Here is a 13,237-nt window from a genome sequence, read left to right as displayed (position 1 = left end):
TCAAAGCGAAACCCGGAAGTGTTTTGAACCCAACCTCTTCTGAAACAAAACTAAGGCTGCTGTCGGCCCTGCCCCGAAAAATCGGAAATGCTTTCAGCTTCAGAAACCCTGGGTCTTCAAAAGACTCTGGGACGGCAAACCAAGACAGGCTGAGATTAGAGAGGATAACCCCAGCCTAAGCTGACAGCTTGGACAGCATCTGACGAGGGATTCTTCAGACAACTTGGACTTGTTTTTGTCCTTTGATAAGTTTTGGAAGTAGAAGGGAAAACGCAAAGCGGGATTTCTGCTATCCTGACGCTGAGAATTTCTAGTTATACACAAACAGTGTGCTGGCAGGACGAACATCCCCACGTCTGTTTCACATCCCCCTGGGTCTTATGATGGCGATAAGGATCAGTCTTATGCTTTCTGCTCGTCAGAGCGTCAATCTAGGAGCTCTACATACAAAGTGAATTCACCGTGAGTTAAGCCAGCAACAGTGTTCCGCATTCCACTCGCCCCTCTCTTCCTTCTTGCATTCCCACGCGCACACCCTGTAAAACAAGCTCACGCCGCAAGTAAACGCCAATCACCTTTCTCTCCCGTCTCTATTTTAGTTCCCCTTTTTCCTCACTTCCCCGCTCACTATTGCGGATTCTCTTCGAGCTCCCTAGTGCGCGTTTATCTCTTGCTTTTCGATCTCCTAGCCTGCTTCTCGTTTTCGGTTTCGCTTTGTGATTTGGATTGCTGCTTCCTCGTTTGTACTTCGTGTTCTGACCTACTCGCCTGCTTCCTGGATTCGATTTCGCCTAGTGTTTTTGGATTGTTGCTTCCTCCTTGTTTCTCCGTGTTCAGACCTACTCACCTGCCTCCTGGTTTTTCGTTTTTGCCTAGCGGATCTGCTTAGTGTCTTTCTCTTGTCTTGAGTCCTGCATAGGATCCTTTTGCCCTAGCAGCCTATCTTACAAACAGAACCTAAACACACCCTGACAGATCACTGTTTCTCTCAGTCAGCACCGGTTCTGTGGAACCCTGCGTTCTGTGTACAACCAAATATAATCTCTTCCTGTGAATTACCAGGAAGCAGCAGAATTATTCCAGGCAGTCTCCCAGAACAAGCAGCATGTTCTGTGCCGAGGACATTTGGTGCCTGAGCCAAATGGAGTGATGTGTCTGAAATAATGCACATCCGTTTAGCGCAGTGTAGGCACAGCGCACAACTCTTTAGCCTACGTTTTGAGCACAAGTGTTAAAGCTCAAGACCTAGGTATCACTACTACAGCTCTTGTGCATGTTCAGCAAACATGTCACACACAGCACAAAGCCTTTCTGTTCAGGAGCGTATGTACATGTTTAGCAAAACATACTACATACACTTAACAGCACACTGTTCGTTCTCCTCAAACAGCTGTGTGTTAAGTTAACTTGGTACCTATGCACAATGTTCAGTTTCAGAGCAAGTGTATGTTAACTAGACCTGGTGCAGTGGGGCACTTCTCTCCTGTGGAATTACCTGTAGGGTCAAACTCATGCGAGGAGACGGAGGATTTCTCAATCTTGTGCTTCTTGTCTGGAGGGGGGTCCTTGCTGTGGATGCTACATTGCCTGAAAGATACAGAGGAAGACAGAGCTGATTCATGGCGACCAGGTGCCGCAGTTTAACAGCAGGGAACCTGGAAAAAGTCTCGGGAAAAGATACGTAATATCCTTGGCTGCGCGTCAAGTCACGTCAGCTCGAGTTCAAACCCTTCTGCCCAGTCCTGTGAAGAATCCACTCTCCACCCCCCAGCAGTGGGGCAAGGAGCCTCACACAGGGTACTGTCACTCCTTGAAAGGGGCAAATGTTTCAGGAGAAAAAAAAAAGACTGCAATTCTGGAGTCAAAATCCCTCTAACGATACATAACTAGCCGTTACCATTTCACAATAAAGAGGCATTCTTCTCCTGCGCAAGAATATAATGTGTCTGGAGACTGGGGGGCCAACGAGGAAGCAAGAACTCTATTCATGAAGGCTTCTGTCATTAGGACTTCTGAAGAAATCCTTAACAAACCGGCATTCTCCCCTTCCGCTCAGAGCCTCCGCGCTCCGACCCTGCGGTTAGGCCCGTGTCTGTCCCCCTGACTGGCTCCTTGGTCCTCTACAGCTTTAAGAGGGGCTCGTTTAAGCGGTGACCTCCGACCCGGAGCCGTGAAAGGCTCTACACAGAAGGGCCCTTGAGTGAGGCTCCCCCCCCCCCTCCCACTCCCAGCACTGGGATTCAGCACCGGCTGTTCCACTCTGGAAGTGAAAGAGCTCCGTTCAGAGGGAGCTGGAAAAGTCCCCTCCTCCCTCTCGTCGATGCCGAACAGCACTCGGGGAATCAGGCTGCTGCAGGGGGAGAGGGGCTGCACGCTCCGCTCACTGTGTGAAGCCAAGTGTGTTGCTTCTACCCTCTCATTCCCTTGCTGCACATCTGCTTTGGGAAGGTTATGGGAAAAAACGCCAAGCTGATGTGACATCCTAAGTGGACAAACCTAGATGGATGACCCCAGGACACCTCACAGCAGGTCAGCCCCCAGATCCCCTGGGTCTCATCTGTGCCTGGTGCTGCAGTCCCTGAGCTATTCTGTCTTTATTCCATCAATCACTAAGAACTGCGCGGTTCCTCTGGAACGGAAACCACAAGTCCCCAAAAACCTCTCGTGGCAATCTAGCTTGAAGCATCGGCTGTCGGACAAACACACGTTCTCCCTGTTCCGGCAACCGGCCACCTCTCGCACTAGGAGGGTCAATCTCCAGCTTCTAAATGATGTGGCTGCAGCTGTGAGACACAGCTGTCGCCATGCTGACTATTTTAATACCGTAATCAGGCACCAGGCCCCATGTTCCTTGACAAAGTGTCCGCCCAGTCGCGCTGTGCTCGGCGCCCGTGGGAACGCTCTCTTGTTACTGGGGATCACGGGCGGCTGTCAGGTTATTTCACTACCTCAGACCACAGAACAGGCAATAAAACAGTCCTTACCTGGTTGGTTTTTTGGTGGGAAACCTGCAAGACAAACGAGAGAAGATGATCAGGAGGTGTGCAGGAAATTCCACCTGTTGGATTTTCTCACTGCGGCGGAGGCATTTCCTGAGAGCTCCACGACTAAAATCACCGAGGGTACCACTCGCCGTGCGGAAACTGCCCTGACTCATGAAATCGGATCGGACAGGACACTTCGGTGAGACTCAATACACCCAGAAATGTAAGTAAATAAACTTCTATTTAATCTGGTAAATCAATTTAAACCAACGTCCTATTTACACTGGAGACCCGAAGAGGGGTTTATGCTGCAGGGCATTTTTCCTGAGGTAATTTGAGTGAAGTTCCTTGCACAAGGATACAACACCTGTACTTGAACCAGGAATCTAAAAACTGGTTCAAGTACAGCTGTCTCTTGCGATTCTTCTTTCAAACCGAGATGAAACACTAAAGCCATGAAATAAACAAAAGGCCCTTGACAAAGCCTGCATCTATTTATTTGTTTGAGTGTCTGTAGGAACGAGCAGTGTCCCGACCAAGTCCGAGCGGAGAGCTTCGCTTTTTATAAATAGCCGGGGACTTTTTGCGGGTCACTTTTGTTTTGTTGCTGTTCCTTCCCCTGAACAATAGCCTGCTCCGCAGAACAATGGCACTCACGTCAAGCCCACTGACTACACTGCTGAATTGTGGGAAGGATTCCCGGAAACTGTGAGGGATCCTGGCTGGGCTCCCGTTTCCTGAGTGTGTGAAATTTGCAGGCCGATGTTGAAGAAGGACAGGGCGGGGTGGAGAGTTGGCAGAGGAGGGGGCTGTGGGAGCCTCTCTCAGTCCCGCTGAGAGACTCTTTCAAGTGTGGTTCGCTGGTCTCAGGACCGTAACTGCTGTCGGCTCTAATGCAGAGCTGGAGCTCCCACGTCATCTGAAAGGGAGCGAGGGAAACACTGCTCCCTGCTCGTCAGCCCTGCTCGCACAGCCCCAAAGCAGACAGAGATGAACTAGATATCTGAGCCCGACGGCTAATTCAGCCTGAAGGGATTATTCGCCTACTGGGGTTGTCTGTCTGGGGTTACACAGGGGTGACCACGGGGGGGGTTGGGGAATCCAGTCAAACCAACTTTGTAGAGTGGAAAGAAGTTCAAGAGTATTTGAGGAAAACGATGCTGAACATGTTCTTTGTGTGAGAACTTGCGGGACGTTGGATCGAACACCAAAAAAAAGGAACTTTTGTAGCAGTAATCTTGCCTCCAGCAACAGACGTCCCGAGACCACCAACGTGCACGCACTAAAAACGGATGAGCGCGAATTCCCAAGCGAACTCATGGAACGGAGTTGAACAAACCAAGGCAGCAGCTTCGAGCTCCAACAAGCCACGACTCCAGAGAAGCTACATTTCAGATGTCCCGGGCTGAAAAGACTCCGAGAGAAAACCTCAAGGATGAGGCTGAAGGATTAAAGACACAAAGAAAGAGCACTGTAAAGAGACTTATTTGTGTAAAGTGAAATGAAACTGTAAAGAATTATTTTTGGAGGGGGTGGGTCTTCAACATGGCGCTGGTTATTGAGGTTTTGTGCTGCACTGTGCAAGAAAAAAGCTGACTTTGTCTGACAGCGACTGCCCCAGCACCCTAAAAGCACTGCGTTAAAGAAACGTTAATCTAGGCTCCCTAAAAGACAGCAATGACAAAAGGATTAATGACTTCTGATAAGCCTGCTTGACATTTAATTAATCCGACTACACTAATAATCACCAACATGAAGTCGAATATTGACTTGATAGTTCAGCACCGGCGGAGAATGCCATGCTTTCAAATTTACTCAAAACTGACAACCCTGATGCTCAGCAGGTGTGAGCCTGGCCAGAGCCTGGATGGGAGACCTCTTGGGAAAAAAACTCCAAGGTTGCAAGTGTTAGTGGGGCCAGTAGGGGGTGCTCACCCTGGGGTCGGTGTAGGACAACGCTTCAGTATAGTGATGGGGACACTATACCGTAAAAAAAAAGTCGTCCTCCAGAAGAGACGTAAAATGAGGTCCTGACTCTCCATAGTCAATAAAAATCTGCCCTTTTTGAGAAGAGTAGGGGTGTAACCCCAGCGTCCTGGCCAAATTTCCCCATGGCCTTTACCCTTTATGGCCTCCTAATAATCTCCATCTCTAAACTGGCTTCATCACTGTGCTCTCCTCCCCACTGAGAGCTGCTGTGTGGTGCGAGTACTGGTGCTGCACACTGGTGGTGGTGGAGGGGATCCCCATTACGTGTAAAGCGCCTTGAGTGGAGTGTATAAAAAAACCACTACAGAAGTGTAAGGATGATGATGATGATGATGATGATGATGATGATTAGGCTGCAGCATAGAGAGGGCACGCCACCTCCACGCGCCCTCGGCCCCACGGTGCACACGTGACTCAGCATGAGGGTACCCGGGCTGATAAGCTGCAGCGAGGGGCGAGACGGGGGTGGGCGGGCAAGTGCGCTGCCCCGATAGCGCCGCGGCTCTCCGCACTCAACCGCCTGCGGGCCGAGACCTCTTCCTCCTGACAGGAAGTGGCCCCATGCGAGGGGGTGCCACCGCGCTGACACAGCATCCTGCTGAAGACGAGAAACTGCTACAGATCTGGCTGCATCCCCCTCACATGTTGGCCAAGTCCCCCTAAAACATCTCGGGATTTAGCACCCCTGGAGTCTGGTAACAGAGCAAACACACATCTCCAGAACAGCACGAAGAAATTCAAATTGAAACTGTAAGCACTGAGCCCGTTATAATTCCTTCATCTCCAGAAAGAATCTCAAACGCCATAGCAATTATTTGCATTGATCTTACAGAGCAGGGATCTTTGCCCCCTCTCTAACTCATTCCTAAACTATGCAAGAGTTTAGGCCTACATTAGGCCAGATTCCTACAATCCTGCAGCTGGATGGCACTTTAATTCTGCATCCTCCTGCAGATCACATCTGGAGAGCGAGGTTGAAACTCAGGTGTTGGGGTGGGAGGGTCATGAGTTAAATCACCCCGCTGGCTTGAATCCGCACAGAGGGGGTCATTAGGCCGGACTGATGTTATCCTGCATTTTGGGGGGGATCAATCCAGGGGTACCAAGGATGGACGAGCACAAAGACTCAGCTGCCCTTCCATGTGTGGGGACACCGTCTCCACGAAGAGGAAGTCAGGACTCGCTCCTCAAGGAGCTCGGACAGAAATGGACACAAGACAAAAAACCGTCCTGCCACATCCTCAAAAGAGAAGCCAAGCTACGCTTTCACGTTTTGACTCTGGAGGCGGAAGCGGCTATAATCCCGAAGGATGACAAAGAGCTTCGCATCAAAGAGGGGACCCCACTTCATCCACTTCTTCGTCCAGCAGCACCCCGCAGAGTTCAGCCCGCGACGGGGTTCCAAGAAGCCGCAGTTGTGTTCGCAGCGCGTGAGAGGAGGAGCTGAGCACCTGCATTCCCTCTCCGGCTCCGCGCCGCTCGGCCCAGCTGTCAGAGGGTGCAGCAGCAGCTATTTGCAGGATGAACACCTAATGCAGTGTATTTTTTGGGGGGAGGGAGGTCTTTTTTCCTGTTCTTAAGCAGTGCCCCAGGGGTGTTATTCTTGAGTCTGCCTACAGGCCTGTGGAGGCACAGAGAGGCAGAGGGGGTCAGGGGGTGGGGTCTGTAGCAGAGCATTCTGCTTGCTCTTAGGATAATCAGGGCATGACTGAGCACAGACACATGACATTAAAAAACAGGCCCGACTTGTTCAAATCCCTAGAGAGCATCAGCACAACGATCTGACCTCGGAGGGCCCTCCCAGCACAGCAGTACAGCCCAGTTCTACAAGTCCACCCCTCCAACGTGTTAGGACAAAACCAGTCTCATTACACTGCACGGGTTGTGTTACAGTTGAATACTAACTTTTAAAGCTGAACGAGATTATCTTTTAAAGATGCGGCTTTCCATTGCGCACATCATTTAGATAGGGATCTAGTTTCCTTGCATCAGGGTTAATGCAACGTCATGCACATGTGAATTAAGATTAATTAAAAGAAAATCAAATCCCTCTTTAAGACACCATCTAACACTGAGGGAAACTAATTTGTAATTGGCTGCAAGGTTTTTTTTTTTTATTTAATCCAGGACTAATTACTGGTCTGATCTCCTTTGTTTCACAAAGCTTGAAGGCTCTGAAGGTGAACAGCTTGTTCCTGCTCTTGTAGGTTTCCGCATCCCTGGGTCAGCAGATTGACCTCTGACCTCTGCGGACCCGCACCCGCCTCCCGCCAGCCCGTGTGCCAGCGGGAGCTCCAGGACGACCAGACTTCCAGCACGTTCTGACCTCAGCGATCAGGGGAGGACGGGGTGACACTGACGGACTTGAGGGAGCTCCCTCCTGCTCTCCGGAGCGCAGATCCTGTGGGCAAGCAGGGAGGGGGAGGGGGAGGGGGGGTTGGGGGTCGCCGCCGCTTCTGTTCCTGCTGCTGGCGAAGCCGACGCGCTGGAGAGCATGAGACTGTCAGCCCTGAGCGCTGAGGCTGGGTGAGCAGGAGAGCGGGGGGGCGCGGGGGGGAGGCCTCGGCTGCTCAATTGAAGCTTTGTTTCGCGGCAAAAAATAAAGGGGCCAGGACCGGGGTCAGGGACACCCCGGGAAGGAAACAGAGGAACGGCACCGAGACGCTCCCAGCGAGCCGAGAGCACCAGAGCGGAGGACGGGCCCGGTGCTGTCCCACAATCCCTTATCCCATCACAGGGAACACACACAGCCACCAGGGTCAATATTCCCAGAAGTCAATCAATCTACCAGCGCGTCTTCAGACTGGGGGAGGACACTGGGGCACCTGCAGGAGACCCACGTGAGCACAGGAAGAACGTACAAACTCCAGGGACAGCACCCCGGGCCTATATCTGAGCCCAAGGCCCCAACAAACCACTGTTAACAGTAAATTAATTTGTGTTGGTCACAGAGTTCGCCCGCGCCTCTCCCTGGGCATTCAGCTTCTGTCATCGTCAGAATATCGTCAGAATCGCCAGCGTGCGGCCCTGGAATCGGGACTGTTTTGTCCTAATTACTTCCTCAAATTGGGAAATGTCTAGTTCTTAGCAAACACAAGTGTATCCCGGTCTACACAGGGCATATGCAATGTACACGCCTTTTTTGTCAATCACAAAAACCTTCCTTTGTGCATTTGTGAAAGAACCAGCAACCTGCCTTCTAACCCAAGAGCTTCTAATCTTGCCAAACCCTGTGATAATGAAGAGTAAACAAAGACAAAGAGAACATCCTTACACACACCTGTACAACACAGACAGGAGCCAAGGATAGTCTAAAGCATCGCAGACATGTTTTGGTGAGTTGCTTTTTTCCTTTTTTCATCTTGCAACACTGAATGTCTGAAGAGCCAAGCATGATCAATCTAAGATATCTGCCAAATGCCAGAATGAAAAAGCCATTGCATGCCAGTCTTGAATATAGTACCGAATGCCAGGATATATACGCCAGCATGCCAGTCCGGGATATATGTGCTGAATAAGTGCCGAAGGCCAGGATCAATTAGCCAGTGTGGCAGTCCAGAACATTAAAAAACTTGGGGATGATATTTGATTCAGGCTTAACTTTCAACCCACAAGTGCAACATAGTCAAACCATAATTCTTTCACTTGAAAAATATCACTAGACTACGTCCTATGTTATCGCTGTTACTGAAAAGCTGATTAACATATTTGACTACTGTAATGCTCTACCTGCTGGGGATGCTAAATCCACATTGAACAAATTCAAGTATTCTGCAAAATTCGGCAGCCAGACCAGTTCTAGTGATCACTTTACTCCTCTGCTGGAGTCCTTGCACCGGCTTCCTGTCGGGTTTCATGTCGACTTCAAAATCCGCATGCTCATCTATAAGGCTCTGCATGGCTTTGCACCACAGCTACTATCATCCTACTCCCCACCTCGCAACCTCCGCTCTTCTAAGTCTGGTCTCCTGTCTGTCCCCCAAGCCTGTCTACACTCATAGGTGAACCTTCTTCTTAAGCCAGCAGCCACATCACCCTGCAACTCACCACTGACAACCCCCTGGAGCTCAGCAGGTGTGAGCCAGGTCAGTACCTGGATGGGAGACTCCTGGGAAAAACTAAGGTTGCTGCTGGAAGAGGTGTTAGTGGGGCCAGCAGGGGGCGCTCACCCTGTGGTCCATGTGGGTCCTAATGCCCCAGTATAGTGATGGGGACACTATACTGTAAACAAGCACCGTCCTTTGGATGAGACATAAAACCGAGGTCCTGGCTCTCTGAAATAACAAAAAAAAACCCCAGGGTGTTTCTAGATAAAAAGAGTTGGGGTGTAACCCCGGCGTCCTGGCCAAATTTCCCCATTAGCCCTTATCGATCATGGCCTCCTAATAATCCCCCTCTATGAATTGGCTTCATTACTCTGTTCTCCTCCCCACTGAGAGCTGGTGTGTGGTGTGAGTACTGGGCAGTATGGCTGCTGTCACATCATCCAGGTGGATAATTCACACTGGTGGAGATGGAGGGGATCCCCATTACCTGTGAAGCGCTTTGAGTGGAGTGGAGAAAAGTGCTATACAGGTATAAGGGTAAGCAATTATGATTATTAATTTAGAAGAGCCTGTATTTGACTGGTTTTTCTTTACCCCTTTGCTCCTGCTGTATTCCGTACCCCCATCTACGGTCTCCTCTCATTGTGTATTTTCATTGCACATATCTTGTGTATTTGTTTGTTGTTGTTCTGCTGTAATGGTGCTATATGAAACAGTTACTGATCATTATTGCTGCAGAATGAACATGCCACCACGTGCCAGCGCTGCTGTTCCGCCCTGCTGGCTCGTGTGCTCAGGCCTGCGGCGAACAGGGGGCTGGCAGGAGACGCGGAGGAGCGAGGGCGCGCGAGCCCAGCCCAGGGCTCCGTCAGCCGGGCTCTCCGCTCCACACCGCCTCCGCAGCGGGGCAGGAGGCGAGGGCCGACTCTCGGGATGATCAGCGGTTCAGCTCATTTGTCAATGCTTATGTTAAAATGTTACTGAAATAAAAAAATACATTTTAAAGTCAAATATACCTAAAATATAGATAGATTTTATAAGCCAGACTTCACCGTACTGACCAGCTCAGAGCTCACAGACCCAGACTTCACTGTACTGACCAGCTCAGAGCTCACAGAGACACACTTCACTGTACTGACCAGCTCAGAGCTCACAGAGCCAGACTTCACTGTACTGACCAGCTCAGAGCTCACAGAGACACACTTCACCGTACTGACCACCTCAGAGCTCAGAGCCAGACTTCACTGTACTGACCAGCTCAGAGCTCACAGACCCAGACTTCACTGTACTGACCAGCTCAGAGCTCACAGACCCAGACTTCACTGTACTGACCAGCTCAGAGCTCACAGACCCAGACTTCACTGTACTGACCAGCTCAGAGCTCACAGACCCAGACTTCACTGTACTGGTCAGCTCAGAGCTCACAGAGCCAGACTTCACTGTACTGGTCAGCTCAGAGCTCACAGAGACACACTTCACTGTACTGACCAGCTCAGAGCTCAGAGCCAGACTTCACTGTACTGACCAGCTCAGAGCTCACAGACCCAGACTTCACTGTACTGGTCAGCTCAGAGCTCACAGAGCCAGACTTCACCGTACTGACCAGCTCAGAGCTCACAGAGACAGACTTCACCGTACTGACCAGCTCAGAGCTCACAGACCCAGACTTCACTGTACTGACCAGCTCAGAGCTCACAGACCCAGACTTCACTGTACTGACCAGCTCAGAGCTCACAGAGCCAGACTTCACTGTACTGACCAGCTCAGAGCTCACAGACCCAGACTTCACTGTACTGACCAGCTCAGAGCTCACAGACCCAGACTTCACTGTACTGACCAGCTCAGAGCTCACAGACCCAGACTTCACTGTACTGGTCAGCTCAGAGCTCACAGAGACACACTTCACTGTACTGACCAGCTCAGAGCTCACAGACCCAGACTTCACTGTACTGACCAGCTCAGAGCTCACAGACCCAGACTTCACTGTACTGGTCAGCTCAGAGCTCACAGAGACACACTTCACCGTACTGACCAGCTCAGAGCTCACTGTACTGACCAGCTCAGAGCTCACAGAGCCAGACTTCACTGTACTGACCAGCTCAGAGCTCACAGAGCCAGACTTCACTGTACTGACCAGCTCAGAGCTCACAGAGACACACTTCACCGTACTGACCAGCTCAGAGCTCACTGTACTGACCAGCTCAGAGCTCACAGAGCCAGACTTCACTGTACTGACCAGCTCAGAGCTCACAGACCCAGACTTCACCGTACTGACCAGCTCAGAGCTCACAGACCCAGACTTCACTGTACTGGTCAGCTCAGAGCTCACAGAGACACACTTCACCGTACTGACCAGCTCAGAGCTCACTGTACTGACCAGCTCAGAGCTCACAGAGCCAGACTTCACCGTACTGACCAGCTCAGAGCTCACAGAGCCAGACTTCACTGTACTGACCAGCTCAGAGCTCACAGAGCCAGACTTCACTGTACTGACCAGCTCAGAGCTCACAGAGACACACTTCACCGTACTGACCAGCTCAGAGCTCACTGTACTGACCAGCTCAGAGCTCACAGAGCCAGACTTCACTGTACTGACCAGCTCAGAGCTCACAGACCCAGACTTCACCGTACTGACCAGCTCAGAGCTCACAGACCCAGACTTCACTGTACTGACCAGCTCAGAGCTCACAGACCCAGACTTCACTGTACTGGTCAGCTCAGAGCTCACAGACCCAGACTTCACCGTACTGACCAGCTCAGAGCTCACAGACCCAGACTTCACTGTACTGACCAGCTCAGAGCTCACAGAGACACACTTCACTGTACTGACCAGCTCAGGCTTTGTTCCTGTCTCTTCCAATAATTGATATGGTTCTCTCTGCTAGAACATGCTCACCGGCTCCTCCTGTCCATGGATTTCTGATCATCTCTGCATGTTTGAAGCTGTTCTTTTTAACTATCTTGTTTAATGGAAAAGGCTGGGGAATAAAGTCTTTAGAATCCCCCCTCCCCCCTTCCCCACTGACACGTGAAGGATTCTTCTTGCCAGCAGCTATAACAAGCTGCAAATCACGACCGACAGCTCCCTGCAGCTCAGCAGGTGTGAGCCTGGTCACTACCTGGAAGGGAGACTCCTGGGAAAGCTAAGGTTGCTGCATGAAGAGGTGTTAGTGGGGCCAGCAGGGGGCGCTCACCCTGTGGTCTGTGTGGGTCCTAATGCCCCAGTATAGTGACGGGGAAATCATACCGTAAAAAGGGCGCCGTCCTTCGAATAAGACATAAAACCAAGGTTTTGACTCCTTATGGTTCTCGAAAAGAGTAGGGGTGTTACCCCAGTATCCCGGCCACATTTCCCCCTGGCCTTTACTAATCATGGCCTCCTAATAGTCTCTGAAGTGGTTCTCCTCCCCAGTGAGAGCCGGTGTGTGGTCAGAGTACTGGTGCTGCACACTGGTGGTGGTGGAGGGGATCCCCATTACCTGCAAAGCACCCTGAGTGGGGTGGATACATTCAGAAAAGCGCTATATAAGTGTGAGGATCATTATCCTTCTCAGGGCCCGTGATCTCCTGCAGGGAGGGAGGGCAGTGGCAGAGGAGCTCTTTGGAATGGGTGGACGGACTCCAGCCTGCAGGACAGACTTTCCCTTTTCTTTTCTCACACTCCTGCCGTTATGTGGATTGCTTTTTACACACACACACACAAAAAGAAGAAACAGACTCAAAATACAAAAAAATGGGGTGTATAGAAAACCACATGAAGTGTTTCAGTCCTTTGCATACGGTTTCTAATGGCATCTTCATTCCTATTGCATCAAATAGAAAGTGTCTCTACACATCTTTCCCATTTTGACCTCCTTTTTACAAATATGTCCTTAATTTCAAATTCTGCAGGTAATTTGCTGCATCAGAGAGTCCTGCCACACTTGAGCACAGGGACTGCTCGTCGTCTTTAACCAGTTTCTGGTAATGCGGCCTGCTGTCCTGACAGCTCTGATCAAGTGTCTTTCTGCCTGGTTTCTCCCAGAAGCAAAACCCTGGGCTCCTCTCCCTTTCTGCCTTGCTGCCGGGACTCGGAATCGAACATTACTTCACGCTAATTTGTCACTTTGCGTTTTAGTATTGTAAGGGGTGGGGGGGGACTGGTAAGCCCAACCCCTAACCCCAGTACACCCCACCCCGGGGGGATTTGAGCAGATGCTTTGACACTGGACACGAGGG

General features: G+C 50.8%; 1 protein-coding gene across 8 annotated transcripts in view; it reads right to left on the bottom strand.

Moving 5' to 3' along the window:
- The window catches only part of arhgef12b (Rho guanine nucleotide exchange factor 12b), an 86,625-nt gene that overhangs the window by 42,129 nt on the left and 31,259 nt on the right, over positions 1–13,237 (bottom strand). For 5 of the 8 annotated variants that reach the window (XM_088620145.1, XM_088620147.1, XM_088620142.1 and 2 more), the window contains exons 2-3: positions 2,985–3,008; positions 1,496–1,587 (exon numbers count right to left, since the gene is read on the bottom strand). In XM_088620145.1, coding sequence (XP_088476271.1) covers positions 1,496–1,587; positions 2,985–3,008 — 116 coding nt within the window. Of the gene's footprint in view, positions 1–1,495; positions 1,613–2,984; positions 3,009–13,237 lie in introns of all 8 variants that reach the window. The other 3 variants (XM_088620146.1, XM_088620148.1, XM_088620149.1) reach the window with 2 other exon arrangements.

The sequence above is a fragment of the Lepisosteus platostomus genome, chromosome 25 (genome assembly GCF_059453375.1).
Source record: "Lepisosteus platostomus isolate fLepPlt1 chromosome 25, fLepPlt1.hap1, whole genome shotgun sequence".
In the NCBI taxonomy this organism is placed as follows: Eukaryota; Metazoa; Chordata; class Actinopteri; order Semionotiformes; family Lepisosteidae; genus Lepisosteus; species Lepisosteus platostomus.
Note: the sequence above shows the minus strand (reverse complement) of the source record. Positions and strands in the feature narration are given on the sequence as shown.